General features: G+C 45.7%; 2 protein-coding genes and 2 non-coding genes across 4 annotated transcripts; 2 read left to right on the top strand and 2 right to left on the bottom strand.

Annotated features, from left to right (window-relative positions):
- Positions 1-10427: 10427 nt before the first annotated feature.
- Positions 10428-10509, bottom strand: TRNAS-GCU (transfer RNA serine (anticodon GCU)). Its single transcript has one exon. It is a non-coding gene; the product is annotated as a tRNA-Ser (tRNA).
- A 91-nt stretch (positions 10510-10600) lies between these two features.
- On the top strand, positions 10601-13883 carry LOC123080582 (transcription initiation factor TFIID subunit 9). Its single transcript, XM_044503510.1, has 2 exons — positions 10601-10957; positions 13197-13883. The coding sequence occupies exons 1-2, from the start codon at positions 10640-10642 to the stop codon at positions 13551-13553; spliced, it is 675 nt and encodes a 224-aa protein (XP_044359445.1). The 5' UTR covers positions 10601-10639; the 3' UTR covers positions 13554-13883.
- A 199-nt stretch (positions 13884-14082) lies between these two features.
- TRNAK-CUU (transfer RNA lysine (anticodon CUU)) lies at positions 14083-14155 on the top strand. Its single transcript has one exon. It is a non-coding gene; the product is annotated as a tRNA-Lys (tRNA).
- A 145-nt stretch (positions 14156-14300) lies between these two features.
- On the bottom strand, positions 14301-16476 carry LOC123075541 (transcription factor MYB1). The gene is made up of 3 exons (XM_044498123.1): positions 16234-16476; positions 15823-15952; positions 14301-14933 (listed from the first exon to the last, which is right to left on the bottom strand). Exons 1-3 carry the CDS (start codon positions 16364-16366, stop codon positions 14399-14401), a joined length of 798 nt encoding a protein of 265 aa, XP_044354058.1. The 5' UTR covers positions 16367-16476; the 3' UTR covers positions 14301-14398.
- Positions 16477-16698: the final 222 nt, after the last annotated feature.

Below are 16698 nucleotides of genomic sequence, written 5' to 3'. Positions count from 1 at the left end.
CACTACGATCGAGATTCATTTTAGGTGTAAGACCATTGAAGGTATTATTCAAATAAACAGAGTAACCATTATTCTCCTTAAATGAATAACCGTATTGCGATAAACATAATCCAATCATGCTCAACGCAAACACCAAATCTCGATGGTAGAGGGAGCATGCGATGCTTGATCACATCAACCTTGGAAACACTTCCAACGCACATCGTCATCTCACCTTTATCCAGTCTCCATTTATTCCGCGGCTTTTATTTCGAGTTACTAACACTTAGCAACCGAACCGGTATCTAATACCCTGGTGCTGCTAGGAGTACTAGTAAAGTACACATTCATATAACGTATATCAATATACTTCTGTCGACCTTGCCTGCCTTCTCATCTACCAAGTATCTAGGGTAGTACTGCTTCAGTGACCGTTCCCCTCATTACAGAAGCACTTAGTCTCGGGTTTGGGTTCAACCTTGGGATTCTTCACTAGAGCAGCAAATGACTTGCTGTTTCATGAAGTATCCCTTTTGCCCTTGCCCTTCTTAAACTAGTGGTTTTACTAACCATCAACAATTGATGCTCCTTCTTGATTTCTACTCTCGCGGTGTCAAACATCGCGAATAGCTCAAGGATCATCATAACTATCCCTGATATGTTATAGTTCATCACGAAGCTCTACTAGCTTGGTGGCAGTGACTATGGAGAACTATCACTATCTCATCTGGGAGATTAACTCCCACTCGATTCAAGCGATTGTGGTACTCAGACAATCTGAGCACATGCTCAACGATTGAGCTTTTCTCCCTTAGTTTGCAGGCTTAAGAAACTTGTCAGAGGTCTCATACCTCTTGACGTGGGCACTAGTCTGAAATCCCAATTTCAGTCTTCGGAACATCTCATATGTTCTGCGACTTTTCAAAAACGTCTTTGGTGCCACAATTCTAAACCATTAGCATTACGCACTGAACTATCACGTAGTCATCAAAACGTCTATGTCAGATGTTTCGCAACATCTACAGACGATGCTGAGGTTCAGCACACCGAGCGGTGCATTGAGGACATAAGCCTTCTGTGCAGCAATGAGGACAATCCTCAGTTTACGGACCCAGTCCGCATAATTGCTACTACCAGCTTTCAACTAAATTTTCTCTAGGAACATATCTTAAGCAGTAGAACTAAAGCGTATGACATAATTTGCAAAGACCTTTTGACTATGTTCATGATAATTAAGTTCATCTGATTAATGAACTCCCACTCAGATAGACATCCCTCTAGTCATCTAAGTGATACATGATCCGAGTCAAACTAGGCCGTGTCCGATCATCACGTGAGACGGACTAGTCATCATCGGTGAACATCTCCATGTTGATCGTATCTGCTATACGACTCATGTTCAACCTTTCGGTCTCTTGTGTTCCGAGGCCCTGTCTGTACATGCTAGGCTCGTCAAGTCAACCTAAGTGTTTCGCATGTGTTCCGAGGCCATGTCTGTACATGCTAGGCTCGTCAACACCCGTTGTATTCGAATGTTAGAATCTATCACACCCGATCATCACGTGGTGCTTCGAAACAACGAACCTGCGCAACGGTGCACAGTTAGGGGGAACACGTCTCTTGAAATTTTAGTGAGGGATCATCTTACTTACTACCGCCGTTCTAAGCAAATAAGATGCATAACATGATAAACATCACATGCAATCAAATAGTGACATGATATGGCCAATATCATTTTGCTCCTTTGATCTCCATCTTCGGGGCACCATGATCATCTTTGTCACCGGCATGACACCATGATCTCCATCATTGTGTCTTCATGAAGTTGTCATGCCAACGATTACTTCTACTTCTATGGCTAATGCGCTTAGCAATAAAGTAAAGTAATTTACATGGCGTTATTCAATGACACGCAGGTCATACAAAAAATAAAGACAACTCCTATGGCTCCTGCCGGTTGTCATACTCATCGACATGCAAGTCGTGATTCCTATTACAAGAACATGATCAATCTCATACATCACATATATCATTCATCACATCTTCTGGCCATATCACATCACATAGCACATGCTGCAAAAACAAGTTAGACGTCCTCTAATTGTTGTTGCAAGTTTTTACGTGGCTTGTATAGGTTTCTAGCAAGAACGTTTCTTACCTACGTAAAACCACAACGTGATATGCCAATTTCTATTTACCCTTCATAAGGACCCTTTTCATCGAATCCGTTCCGACTAAAGTGGGAGAGACAGACACCCGCTAGCCACCTTATGCAGCTAGTGCATGTCCGTCGGTGGAACCTGTCTCACGTAAGTGTACGTGTAAGGTCGGTCCGGGCCGCTTCATCCCACAATGCCGCCGAAACAAGATAAGACTAGTAGCGGCAAGAAGAATTGGCAACATCTACGCCCACAACTGCTTTGTGTTCTACTCGTGCATAGAAACTACGCATAGACCTAGCTCATGATGCCACTGTAGGGGAACGTAGCAGAAATTCAAAATTTTCTACGCATCACCAAGATCAATCTATGGAGTATTCTAGCAACGAGGGGAAGGGGAGTGCATCTACATACCCTTGTAGATCGCGATGCGGAAGCGTTGCAAGAACGCGGATGAGGGAGTCGTACTCGTAGCGATTCAGATCACGGTTGATTCCGATCTAAGCGCCGAACCACGGCGCCTCCGCGTTCAACACACGTGCAGCCCGGTGACGTCTCCCACGCCTTGATCCAGCAAGGTGAGAGGGAGAGGTTGGGTAAGACTCCATCCAGCAGCAGCACGACGGCGTGGTGGTGATGGAGGAGCGTGGCAATCCCGCAGGGCTTCGCCGAGCACCGCGGGAGAGGAGGAGGAGGGAGAGGGGTAGGGCTGCGCCGAAAGAGAGACGTTCTCGTGTGTCTTGGGTAGCCCAAACCTCAACTATATATAGGGGGGAGGGGGCTGCGCCCCCCTCTAGGGTTTCCACCCCAAGGGCTGGCAGCCAGCCCTAGATCCCATCAAGGGGGGCGGCCAAGGGGAGGAGAGGGGGGGGGCCCACTAGATGGGCCCTAAGGCCCATCTGGACCTAGGGTTTGCCCCCTCCCACTCTCCCATGCGCCTTGGGCCTTGGTGGGGGGGGCGCACCAGCCCACCTGGGGCTGGTCCCCTCCCACACTTGGCCCACGCAGCCTTCTGGGGCTGGTGGCCCCACTTGGTGGACCCCCGGGACCCTCCCGGTGGTCCCGGTACATTACCGATATCACCCGAAACTTTTCCGGTGACCAAAACAGGACTTCCCATATATAAATCTTTACCTCCGGACCATTTCGGAACTCCTCGTGACGTCCTCATCTGGGACTCCGAACAACATTCGGTAACCACGTACATACTTTCCCTATAACCCTAGCGTCATCAAACCTTAAGCGTGTAGACCCTACGGGTTCGGGAATCATGCAGACATGACCAAGATGTTCTCCGGTCAATAACCAACAGCGGGATCTGGATACCCATGTTGGCTCCCACATGTTCCACGATCTCATCGGATGAACCACGATGTCGGGGATTCAATCAATCCCGTATACAATTCCCTTTGTCTATCGATATGTTACTTGCCCGAGATTCGATCGTCGGTATCCCTATACCTTGTTCAATCTCGTTACCGGCAAGTCTCTTTACTCATTCCGTAACTCACATCATCCCGTGATCAACTCCTTGGTCACATTGTGCACATTATGATGATGTCCTACCGAGTGGGCCCAGAGATACCTCTCCGTTTACACGGAGTGACAAATCCCAGTCTCGATTCGTGCCAACCCAACAGACACTTTGGAGATACCTGTAGTGCACCTTTATAGCCACCCAGTTACGTTGTGACGTTTGGTACACCCAAAGCATTCCTACGGTATCCGGGAGTTGCACAATCTCATGGTCTAAGGAAATGATACTTGACATTAGAAAAAGCTCTGAGCAAACGAACTACACGATCTTGTGTCAGGCTTAGGATTGGGTCTCGTCCATCACATCATTCTCCTAATGATGTGATCCCGTTATCAACGACATCCAATGTCCATGGTCAGGAAACCGTAACCATCTATTGATCAACGAGCTAGTCAACTAGAGGCTTACTAGGGACATGGTGTTGTCTATGTATCCACACATGTATCTGAGTTTCCTATCAATACAATTCTAGCATGGATAATAAACGATTATCATGAACAAGGAAATATAATAATAACCTATTTATTATTGCCTCTAGGGCATATTTCCAACACTGGGAGGTGCAAGTTATGAAACCCCTTTCACAACTCATCAGACATTCACTAAACATGTAACTCAAATATTCCTTTGTGCAATCAAATTGCAGAAACATAATTTTCTTGTTACAATAACTTCTACTTCATTTTGAGAACCTTTCGAATGATTTCAAAAGATCCAGACTTACGTCTCATCAAGTAAATATCCATATATCTACTTGAGTCATTTCTGAAGATAAATAAATTCACCACTAACAACACTTATCGGACTACACACATCAAATGTATGATCACTAATAAGTTTGTTGTTCGTTCCTTATGGCCTGTGAACGGTATTTTAGTCACTTCACTTTTCGGAGGAAAGTTGCAAGTGTCAGATGATTCAAAATCAAAAAGACTTCAAAATCCATCATAATGGAATTTTCCATGCGGGTTTCTCCAATGTGACCAAATGTTGTGCCACACTTGTGTGGTATTCTTTTAGTCTTGCGACATTTAGCGCCAGTGTTATGGATGTATCATATTACCATCAATATTCATAACATACGTCCCATCGATGATGGAAGTATGGCCCTTATGTTATTCATAATACTTAACAACAATTGTTGTTTTTATGAACAACTCTTTTGCAACAAACATTGTGCAATGGGCTAGAGTGTATGAAACTCTAAAATGAATTATGAAAGTAAACCCAGAGGTATTGTATTATTATCAATATTCATAACATACATCTCATTCATAATGAAAGTATGGCCCTTGTGTTATTCATAACATCGAACATAAAAAGTTCTCTGATGAACAACCTTCTTGCAAGATACCTTATGCAATGGGATAGAGTTTGTAAAACTCTAAATGAATTATGAAAATAAATACAGACGGCAATACACCGATGGAAGGTATAGTAACATTTACTATGTTCCCTGTGTATACCTTAACCTCATTTCTAGCTAGTCTTTCAGGCCATAGTAGTTCTTACATCGAGTTGCAACAGAATGCAATCGAGCGGGCATTTTTGTGATGAACTCACGATACCCAAGAATTAGTGATTAACATGTTTAACCATAATTCGCAAGAACTATATCTTTGACCAGCCTTCTATACATCAAAAACTTGTATGACATTCATACATGAGCTGGATATTCCAGTCTTCTTTCCTTTTGCCTTTATACTTCTAACAGTTTAACTTTTAGTATTTCTCCTACTCTCAGAAGAAGCACCCAACTTAAGAGTGGCATTAGCCCCGGGCTTCCTAGGCGTGTAAGTCATACTAACACCCTTTGGACACTTCCTTTCTCTTTAAGTTGTTGTTTTATTCACCTTTCATTATATGACAGGCGTTCTTCTGGATCCCTTTCCCAACAGTCAAATGCATAGTAAACACTTTTACTAATACTTGCAAACAAACATTGCTTTGTTTGTATCTGAAAATAATTTTCAGTTCCATGAATATCATATAACTATACCAACTTTCGAAGTTTGGGTTTCATGGAAGCAAACATATTCCACTTGACCGTAACAGAATTCTAGCTTTTGGATCGAAGGACGAGAGTCACATGATCCATAGCATTAGCGGGAGGATACGGAAAGCATGCGATAGGACAAAGTCCTTCTTGGAACTTTTGAGGACAATCCTCATATTACGTTACCAATCGTAAAGTTTTAACCAGATATTTAACAGCTATTCACTTTTAATAGGGAAGGTGGAAATGCGAGCCATTATTCTACAACTATTATGCAAACCACACTTAGACAGTGTTCAAAATTAATTGCATTGAGAATTAAACATGTTAATTCAACAGTGCGCTCCCACTCAAATCAATATCTCTCAAAATTGATTGTGAGTGATACAAGACCCACATTTCAATTTTTCGCCATCGGTGTAACACCACTTATGACGAAAAATCTCAACCGGTAGGCCAACTTGCCAATCACATCTCTATGTGACTCTTGTTCATCTTTCGATGCTTGTGTTGCGAGCTCATGACGGTCATGCCTGAACGTCAAGACAACCAAGGGATCTCGGTGCGAGGTCTCAACTCACCCGCCTCACACTTCTCTAAACGTTCGTACCCGTTATACACGACGCACCCCGAAAAGATAGGTGCCGTGACGGTGCTACACTTGGGAGAACACTAACTACTTGGTATTTTTGTGAGAGATCACCCTAATAAAAAGTGACTACCGCGCAATCAAGAAGGGTGCATCATAAGGGATAAACATCTCAGGCAATTCATAATAGCATGATATGGTATAGCCCTTTCTGACGGAGAAGTATTTCATTTCTTCGTCTTCGGCATTCGTGTTGGTGTTCACCTTCGCGAAGATTGCCACCACCTTGTCGATGCACCAGATAATATTGCTATCTCCATAGCGTATAAAATTAATGCATTACTTAAGGTTGACACGTAGGTCATTAAAGTGCAATCATATGGCTCCAGCCATCATGCCAAATCATGACACGCATGTCATGTTAATCAAATTACATCATATAGTCATCTCATACATAATCGAATTAGTATGAGCACTGCTATACCACATCACATGCACATCCTGCAAAACCAAGTTAGACGCCTCTAATCGGTTTATGCAAAATTTATTTTACGTGGCTTCTAAGGTTTTGACTTAAACCGCAGCGACCAACGTTCATCATCAAGTATGATAGTTCATGTCGCTAGATTAACTTTGCTGGGTGTATGAAGCACGAGACAATAAAATCTCGAACCCCATACTAAACTTCGTCATACGCATGACCCCCGTGCAGATCATATCTGCATTGCCCTGTCGTCTGCGAATTTCATCTTTGTTTTGACTACGGCAGAACCCAAAGAACTGATAGCACTTCCATGATCAATCAGGATCACGGATTGCCAGAACTTTGTCAAATTTCACCATGCTGTCTCGAGATTGAGCAAACGCAAATTCTACGGAAGCAACAAGAACATCGGGTAACAGATTTCATCTGTCACCCACATAAATAATTTTCAACAATAGATCTCATCTACTACCTAATTATATTATGCAATACCCATACATCTCTATGTATTCTAGATCGCAACCTGCATCTACGCATAGCACGGCTCATGATGCCACTGAAGGGGAACGCAGCAGAAAACAAAAAATTTCTGACTTACGCACCAGCCCAGGACCACTATGGAGACTGCATACATAGTTTGATCTTTTTTGTTACCGACTCGTAGCGCAGCTGGAAGTAGAGTCGATGACGATCGGCGGTGCAGATCCCCGCAGCTAGGATTTACAACCTCCCAACCGCGAGGATGTATACCCTCATCTTCTCCTCAGACAACCCTCCGGGAGGCGGTCGAACAGCCCCCCCCCCCCCCCGGACGGTGTCGCGGACAGCCCTTCGGGAGGACCTTCGAAACTCGAACGGTCACTCGGACAGCCCTTAGGGAGGACCTTCGAAACTCGGACGGTCACACGGACAGCCCTTCGGGAGGCACTCACGAACTAAGACCGAAACTACGATCTCTCTACAGAGTTGCACACATACGGTGTCATCTATCCGGCAGGGCTTCGCCGTCCAGAACTAGTTCCTGCCGGAACCCAGACAGCCTTACGGCTCTACGAAACTCTTTTCGTGGGAGGGAGAGAAGAAGCCAGATAATGCATGGCATGTGTATGAGAGCAAGGGTCCTTTAGGTAGCCCCCTCCACCCCTATTTATAGGCCAAGCCCAAGGGTGGCTTCTCCAAGAAGCCAAGGGGGGAAATACCAAAAAGGCCCACAAGGTGGCTTCTCCAAGAAGCCAAGCAAAAAGCACTTTCACTATTCATGACGACATTTTTCAGCGTCCGTTTGAACTGAAAATATTTATGTGGGCTCAGAACATTTCCAGTACCCACTAAAATAATTTTCAACGCGTTCCGAAACAATTTCGGTTTAGTGATTTTCATTTGCGCAAAGCAAACAAGAATGCGTTTTCACTATTCATGAAGACAATTTTTCGCGTCCACTAAATCCGAAAATATTTCTGTGGGTCTTAGAATAATTCCAGTACCCACTAAAATGATTTTGGATTCGTTCTGAAACAATTTCAGATTAGTGAATTTCATCTGCGAAAAACATCTGAAGTGGTTCCGGCAGCTCCGGAGCATATCCGGTTATTATCCCGGAAAATTCCAGAAAGCTTCCAAAATGATTCTGGCATCCTCCAAGAATTATCAGGCATGTGCCGAAACCAATTTGACTTTATGGTATCCCCTGAAACAACCTTTCAGTTTCACCGGAACTCATCCGGTGACCTCTCTCTGCGGAACTTTTCCGCTGTCCGAAACTTTTCCGGTGTCCGAAACTTTTTCGGTGATTTTCTCTCAGTCCCTGTCTAGTATTTAGCAGATAGATGACCCTTAAGCGTGTGACCCTATAGGTTTGATGAAGTATAGACATGACCGGAACCCCTTCCGATCAATGATCAACATCGGAGCCGTGGACACCCATATTGACCCCTATACCCACACGAATAAATATTCGAGTGAACCTCCAGTTGCCGTGTGCTATTCCTGTTGCTTCACGATATATCACAAACACCTGAGGTGAGATTTATTGCATCCCCGTGGGCCAACACTTTGTCCACTATGCAAGTTACCTCGTTACCGGTTTTGTTCTCTTTTCTCGTTTCGTGTTCCGGCATCCCCGTGATCAAATCACAAAGTGTCTGGCCAGACGATGATGGACACTGTAACACCGAGAGGGCCCGAGTATATCTCTCCATCGTCGGAGAAGCAAATCCCAATCTCGAGCTATCAAGTTACTTAACATACTTTCCCATGAACCCGTAAGCCGCTGTAATAGCCATCCAGTTACGGATGACGTTTAACAAACCCACTTCCTGACATTGTGCCCTCAAAGTTGGTTGGCATAGACATGCCCATGATTGGGAAAACATAATCATCATGCAACACTTGAGCTAGTCTTAGAGGCACGACTAGGAATACATTTTACCGTTTATTATTCCACATATGCATATGGGTTCTCCCCAGAGCCTTTATGGATATACGGGCTCGGGAACCAAAGGAGTTATAGCATGGAACATAAACATAATTATGAACAGGGAGATAATCAATAACATTTATTATTGCCTCTAGGGAATATCTCCTACAAAACTCACCTAGATTCTTATCCTGCTGATTGTCTAAGGAAGAGATTGAAGATGGTTTTGATAATTGTGAACCAAGTGATGGTCGTAAAGGTGGGGTTGCTATGTTTAGGAAGAGAGAAGGTAAAGTAAGCCAACTTTACTCGGATCCAAATTATATTGACGACAGAACCGAGGAGAGACTGGATAGGATTTGGTGGTTTACTGATGTGTAGGAGAGTTCAAGTGGTAGGACAAAACATAAGACACATGACTGAATGAGAACAAGCCAGACATAATTTACCATGGGCCATGCTATGAGATTTTAATGAAATATTGTTTAACAATGAAAAGGAGGGAGGAAACTTATGATCCAAAGGACATATGACAACATTTCGCCAAGCTATGGATGATTGTCGACTTGATGATCTGGGATATGAGGAGGACCTGTTCACATGGCAAAGAGGAATGATTCAAGAACGCCTAGACTGGGGTAATGTCCAATGCCCTATGGGCTATGGAGGCTATGATACTCAGAGGTGGCTATCGTGCATTTAGGCTTTGGGAACTCTGATCACCAACCTCTTTTATTGGATACAAAATATCAGAGAGAAGATTCAGAAAGCGTTGTTTTTATGTTTCCATTCCTTTGGTTGATTGCGGTGTAAGTCTCGTCCATAGGTTTGTGCTAAGAACTTGGCTAGTTGAAGTGACTCTCCGGTGCACTTGTAAATGTATTTTTTAATTTTATTTTACTGAAATGATCTGCTCTTTGCCTTGTTGAGGCAAGAAGAGAGCTCTTCTGCTGTCCTTGAAGTTGTCAAAGCTTATTTAGAAAGCTTCCATGAGATAAATAAAATTTTGTGATGCATGTGTTAACCAGACAAGATTTGTTTGCCTTGTCCTTGCTAATTTCAAATCGTATCTTGTCTCCTCAACTTTATAAAACGGCCGTGAGTAATTAGCCTGAGAGATACGATTTGAAATTTTCTCATGAAAGTTGGGCGGCCACAGAGAGAAAAAGGAGAAAAGATACGATCTGAAATTTTCTCACGAAAGTTGGGCGGCCACAGAAAGAATAAAGAAAAAAAGAAAAAAGAAAGAGAAAATAAAAAGGGACAGCGACGCCTGAGAGATTCGAACTCTCGCGGGGAAACCCCATGTACTTAGCAGGCACACGCCTTAACCACTCGGCCAAAGCGTCACTTGGTGAGTCCCACATGTTCCGCACATATCTAAACGTTCCTTTGGCTCCAAAATGACTGCCACGGTATATATCTAAACCCTATTCGCCCCACTCCCGAACCCCAGACACCACAGCCAGCAATCAGACCATGGACGGCGGCGGCGGCGTGCGGCCATCGCTCCAGCCCGCGGCGGCCGGAGGAGGGGCGTCGGGCAGCCCGGACGAGCCCCGCGACGCGCGCGTGGTGCGGGAGCTCCTCCGCTCCATGGGGCTCGGCGAGGGCGAGTACGAGCCGCGCGTCGTGCACCAGTTCCTCGACCTCGCCTACCGCTACGCCGGGGACGTGCTCGGCGACGCCCAGGTCTACGCCGACCACGCCGGCAAGCCCCAGCTCGACGCCGACGACGTCCGCCTCGCCATCCAGGCCAAGGTCAACTTCTCCTTCTCCCAGCCGCCGCCCCGCGAGGTACGACCAACCACCGCAAACCCTAGCTATTCTATATCTTCCTTAGATTCCGATTAATTACCAGATCCTACGAACTGGTGCAAGACGCGCAGTTATCTTCTGGTACTTACCTTCAATTGGTGTTTGACGAGGAGAAGGGGCCACTTTAAACCCTAGATCAGAGGGAGTAGTGCTGTGGACTTCAATTGGGGAAATAATAGCCATAACAGAGGATGCGCAGATGTGTTGCGGAAGGAACAAAAACTGATCTGTGCTTTTGAGATTTCAGTTAATTGCTGGGTCTTGGGCTCTTGGCTGAGAGATATATTTGGGGAAAATTTAATTTCAGATGAGGGTGGATACTGGATTAAATGAATGTGTTCCACAATAAGAACACATCAAAGCCTCAGATATGGTGGTTGGTCAGAAGCCGCCATTCGTGACCCACGCAGAGATTGCGGTTTCGAGTCCTCGAGCTCACGACAAAATGTCATTTTTGTCTACATTTACTGCTGTCCGAGGGACCATCATACCAGTCAGGGTTATACTGAAATTACTACAAGTAAAACACAGGAGGGTAGGATTCAAACCCAGATTCATCTTTTCCCACTACGGCGAAGATGACTCTTTTATCCTCTAGGAAATTGGAATAGGCCAAAATTTTGCCAGTTTAGTGGGGTAACCAGGGAGTGCTGAGATTTACTGGGTGCAGCTAACCACTCGACCTGAGAAAGAAATAAAAAAAATTGACGCCCGAGAGATTCGAACTCTCGTGGTGAAACCCCATTTACTTAGCAGGCACATGCCTTAACCACTCAGCCAAAGTGTCCCTTGTTTCTAAAATATGTTCAACATTTACTTTCAGGGCTAAACGCAATTTGTTCCATTCGGGGGACAACACCTTTCCTAGTAACCTGCCATTAGGGCCAAAACGACTCTGTTATCCTTTAGGAAGTTGGAATCAACTGAACTTTTCTCAGTTTGGTGGGTAACCTGGCAATGTCGAGATTTAAATCCATGGGTGCAGCTAGTAGCAGATGATGCAAGGAGAGTCCAGTTGGGGCAGAAGATTGACAGAGATAGAATTCAATTTACCCCATGTCTTGTTAGGAATGTTCAGCTGAGCCCATGTCTTGTTTGGAAAATGAGTGCTTATGTTCAAGGGTCCAAAGTCTTACGAATCATGTGCAACTATTTCCATATACACAATGTAACCTTTTGAGAATCAAGCAAGAAATAAATACCCTCTTCTGTTAGTGTAGTGATGGTGCTGGTACTGTGGCAGGCATCTTACTGTTGGAATTGGAAAATAGAATACTCAGTTTCTTTATTAGGTGGCTTTACTCTTTAGATATATTATGTGTTTTATCGATAACTTCTGCTAGATTTGGACACTCTTCACGGGTTAAGTCAAATAATCGCATAGAAGGGAGAGCAGCGCATCTATTAGAGCTTCTAGACTGGACGGTATGCCTGCGGCCAGGAGGCGCTAGAGGGCTGACGAGGTATCAGCGAGAAGGCACCAAAGCCAGTGCAGATCAGAAAGGTGACGGGGTAGTGAGCAATAGAGATTAGGGAAGACTTCTTTATTGGTAAATTGCATCAGTTGCTGCAGCTAGGGGTCCTTTATATAGGCCACTCAAGACTAGTGTCCTGGACGGCTACAAACTCAAACTGCTGCCGAACGTGACTGCTTATGTTGAAACGACTCTTGACTTAGGGAACAAAAGATCATTTCCTTAATAGAACTCTTAGCATATTCCAACTCAGGTATGGCTGCTGTGGCCTGTGGGCTTCCTCCTCTGGTATGGAATTCCCCAAATAACATTCCGTAACGACGGTTATCTGCCAATTCACTAATACACTGGTGCCCCCACTCCCACCCCCTCTAATTCCTTGGGAACAGGTTACGCGTAGTAGAAAACAAGTTTTTGGAATGCATGGCTAGACTTTTAGGAAAACATGAAATAAACAGGGTATGATTCCTTATGTGTATGAGGTTGGCATCTCAAGATATACCTAAAATGTTGATGAAGCATGTCAGGTACTACAAAGATATTAGAGATTGAGGGTCGTGCACAAGGGTACTCACTTGTGTGTTAGCTGGTATGATATGCCTAAAGGAGATCTTGCGTATGTGGATAAAGGTTAAGAGCAACTCTTTTGGTTATGCTTTGAAGTCAATAAGTACCTGTTTTATATTTTACTAAAGTACTCTATGCACATAGGTGGATGACAAGTCATTTTTCTGATGTTGCAGGTTCTACTCGAGCTGGCACGCAGCAGGAACAAAATCCCGCTGCCCAAGTCTATTGCTCCACCTGGCTCGATTCCTCTGCCACCTGAGCAGGACACCTTGCTGAGCCAGAACTACCAGCTCCTACCCGCATTGAAGCCGCCAACTCAGACCGAGGAAGCAGAAGATGACGAGGAGGGTGCCAACGCGGACGCTGCCAATCCTAACCCGAACTCCTTGCAGGATCAGACGGGCAACGAGCAGCAGCAGCAGCCTCAGAGCCAGAGCCAGGGCCAGAGGGTTTCTTTCCAGCTGAACGCCGTGGCCGCCGCAGCTGCAAAGCGTCCCCGAATGACGATTGATCAGCTGAACATGGGCTGACTGGATGTTGTAGATCGTTGGCTGGTCCCTGGTACTTTGTGTCATTGGTGTTGTAGATTGTTGGCTGGTCCCTGGGATCGCTATCGCCCTCCTATTTCACCATGTGATTAGTTTAAAAAAGTAATAATTCACCATGAGAAACGCTGATGCTTCAGGAAACGGAGCAGCCTTGCAAATAAGTGTATGTTGTTGCCGTGCACCCCGGGTTGATTAGTTTCTGTCCATCGTTGTCAACTTGGTTTGTTTTGTAGATGGTGTTGACTTGTCAAACTTGAACTGTTCCATTGTTGTTTCTGAATACCAAATCAGTGTTCCTATTGTGATGTGACACATATTTGGTGGTTAAATTGAGGACCTAAAGATATAGAGGGAGAAAAACAGAGAGAAAGCTGTAGTGTCAAATGCATATGCACCATTTTAGCTGTTTTCTTTGTCAGAGTTGGCTTTCTTGTAGGGGGAGGTGGTTAGGTGGGGTTACCATCTGTGCATGCGAGGATACCACCAATAAATGAACACTTCAGAAACACCAGCCCGTCTAGCTCAGTTGGTAGAGCGCAAGGCTCTTAACCTTGTGGTCGTGGGTTCGAGCCCCACGGTGGGCGTTCTGTTTTTTTTTCTTTCCTTTTTTTTTTATACTCCACGAATCGATTTCCATGCGCACTTCAGGAATGAGGGATGGCTGAAACCAAGACCAAGGCACACCAGCTTATTTGGCAGTAGTACTTTGTTTACAGCACCACCCTGTAATTTGTACATATAAGATGAACTGAGCTATGCAAGTCGTAATTACTGTACGCGACTATATTTCACGCCAAACACATCTGGCATTTTGACAGTTCCCACGGCTAGCAAAGCCACGCCAACTCCAGGTCCCCGAGTCCGCCATGGCCGTCGCCGCCTCCTCCGGCCACGCCCAGCCCGAGCAGCTCCTCCAGACCATCAGCCTCAGCCCCGGGAGCACCGAAATGCTGATCACCCACGCCGTCGGCGCCGCCGCTCCACGGGCTCATCATGAAGCCCAGCTCGATGCCCTCCAGGTCGAGGTCGATCGAGCCGATCGACAGGCAGTCCCCCAGCTGATCCTCCGCCGCAACGTGCTCCGGCGCCGCACGGCCCTGCTCGTGAAACCCCTCTGCTGCCGCCAGCACCGTGGTGGTGCACCGCAGCGCCTTGGTCCGTATCGGACTGCTGCTCGTGCCCTCCGGCAGGGCCTGTGCCTCGCCACCGGCCTGCGGCGCCGGCGGCAGCGGCTTGGCCTGCGGGTGGTTCGAGCAGCCGGCGCCGTGGGACTGCTGGTTCCTCTTGCTCAGCGTGGTGTTCCAGTAGTTCTTGATCTCATTGTCTGTTCGCCCCGGCAGCCGCCCCGCGATCAGCGACCACCTGCCACGGGCCACGGTCACTGTTATCTGACGCTGGATTAGTTACTACTATTAGCTAAGCACATGCAATTGATTAGCAGTAGCGAATTCTAGCTGGCCCTATTTACTTGCGCCTGACAAGGTTAGCTGCAGCTTCTGCATATGTTGACAGTCTGACTGACAGAGTGGTTGTCGTAGATCAGAGCCTTTTCAAGTCATGGTGTAGATTGATTAGCAGTGGTTGTTGTGCCACATCTGGGAGGGAGGGAGTGGCATTTCGTTCTAGACCTCCATGGGAGCCTTTTCAAGTTATGGTGTAGATTCTTGTAGTAGATCAGAGTGGTTGTGCATGCATGCATGAAGTGAATTAATGCACGTCATCATCAACTTTGCTGACCGAATAACTCGTTTACCTCTTGGGGTAGAGACACGCATTCAGGCTGTCAGCAAGAGGTTGTTCTTTTCTTCGGGCATGGCTGAATTGGGAACATGCATGCTGACTGATATGGATAGTAGGTGTGTACAGGTGATCATGATAACTTGATCATATTGATTAGAAGTTATATACGTTTAGAAGGTGTTGGCCTACTTTGTCTGATCATACATCTCTCTCTGTCTTCCATGTAGGGAAAAAGAAAATGAAATTCCAACGGAAAGGTATTAGCATGACCTTGGTGTTTATTACTAGTACTAAATTTTGTCAAGCAAGTGTGACTAATTAATACTCCTCCACGACCAAAGACCCACTTGTACATCTTCGTTCACACTATATACTACGTACCCCGTATTACATTAGGAATATGCATGTAAATGCAAGTGTAAGTGTAAGTAAACAGCAATACAGTGCTTGATCATGTACACAACAGAAATGTGCACGATGCAAACGAAAGGAAAACAACATAGATGTGCACCTGTTGCCTAGGAGCCCGTGAAGCCTGACGATGAGCTCCTCTTCGTCGTCGGAGATGTTGCCTCTCTTGATCCCCGGCCGGAGGTAGTTGAGCCACCGCAGCCGGCAGCTCTTTCCGCAGCGATTCAGCCCTGAACACAATATCTCACACGCCGTCAACACGACCATCTCGAGCTATGCTAAAGCTAAACCAGTGATCTCACTCTTGCCGCATTCCTTGTTTCAGTCACCTGGCTTCTTCAAGCATACGCACACACACACACACTCTTTGTTTCAGTTGCAATGGCAAGAAAGAGTTTGGAGGAGATATCGATCGACTTAAAGAAAATCGCGCGCATAATCGACAATTGTATGTATTGATGTAATGTTCGGAGAAGAGCATAGATTAGAGACGATGGTGTGAGTAACCTACCAGCTCGTTTGGGGAGGCTCCCCCACTTGCCCTCACCGTGATCGTTGATGTAGGAGACCAGGATCTCGTCCTCCATTGCCGTCCATGCCCCTCTGTTCAGGCCTTCCTTGGCGCAGCATGGCTTCCTCCCCATTCCCTCTGCGCCTCTCTCGGTGTGAGTGTGTGCATGTGTCTGACAGAGAAGCTCTCAGCTAGCTGTTCATGTGTATATGTAGGACGCTCCTAGATGGGGGGCCATTTGAAGGTTAGATGAGGTTGTGTGAAGGAAACTCTAGTAATTAGGTGTAAAGAGAATGGTAATCAAAACTGACCAGTGGCAGGTCTGCCGGCCCTTTCTCACTGTCAGATTGATTGGGATATGCGTGCGCGCAGCTCATCTGTAGATCCCTTTTTGGTAGCACACTTCCATTTTTTTGAAATGAGGGAAAAAACCTTGCCCATACATTGAGTGATGCACACAACCAT

This window comes from Triticum aestivum, chromosome 3D (assembly GCF_018294505.1).
Source record: "Triticum aestivum cultivar Chinese Spring chromosome 3D, IWGSC CS RefSeq v2.1, whole genome shotgun sequence".
NCBI lineage: Eukaryota > Viridiplantae > Streptophyta > Magnoliopsida > Poales > Poaceae > Triticum > Triticum aestivum.
Note: the sequence above shows the minus strand (reverse complement) of the source record. Positions and strands in the feature narration are given on the sequence as shown.

Bases quoted from the DNA above. Each gene is read 5' to 3' on its own strand.
- LOC123080582 (XM_044503510.1), top strand. From the start codon at position 10,640: ATGGACGGCGGCGGCGGCGTGCGGCCATCGCTCCAGCCCGCGGCGGCC. The intron at 10,958-13,196 runs GTACGACCAACC...CTGATGTTGCAG, and splicing joins CCCAGCCGCCGCCCCGCGAG to GTTCTACTCGAGCTGGCACG.
- LOC123075541 (XM_044498123.1), bottom strand. From the start codon at position 16,366: ATGGGGAGGAAGCCATGCTGCGCCAAGGAAGGCCTGAACAGAGGGGCA. The intron at 15,953-16,233 runs GTAGGTTACTCA...TATTGTGTTCAG, and splicing joins GAGCCTCCCCAAACGAGCTG to GGCTGAATCGCTGCGGAAAG. The intron at 14,934-15,822 runs GTGCACATCTAT...GGCCCGTGGCAG, and splicing joins CACGGGCTCCTAGGCAACAG to GTGGTCGCTGATCGCGGGGC.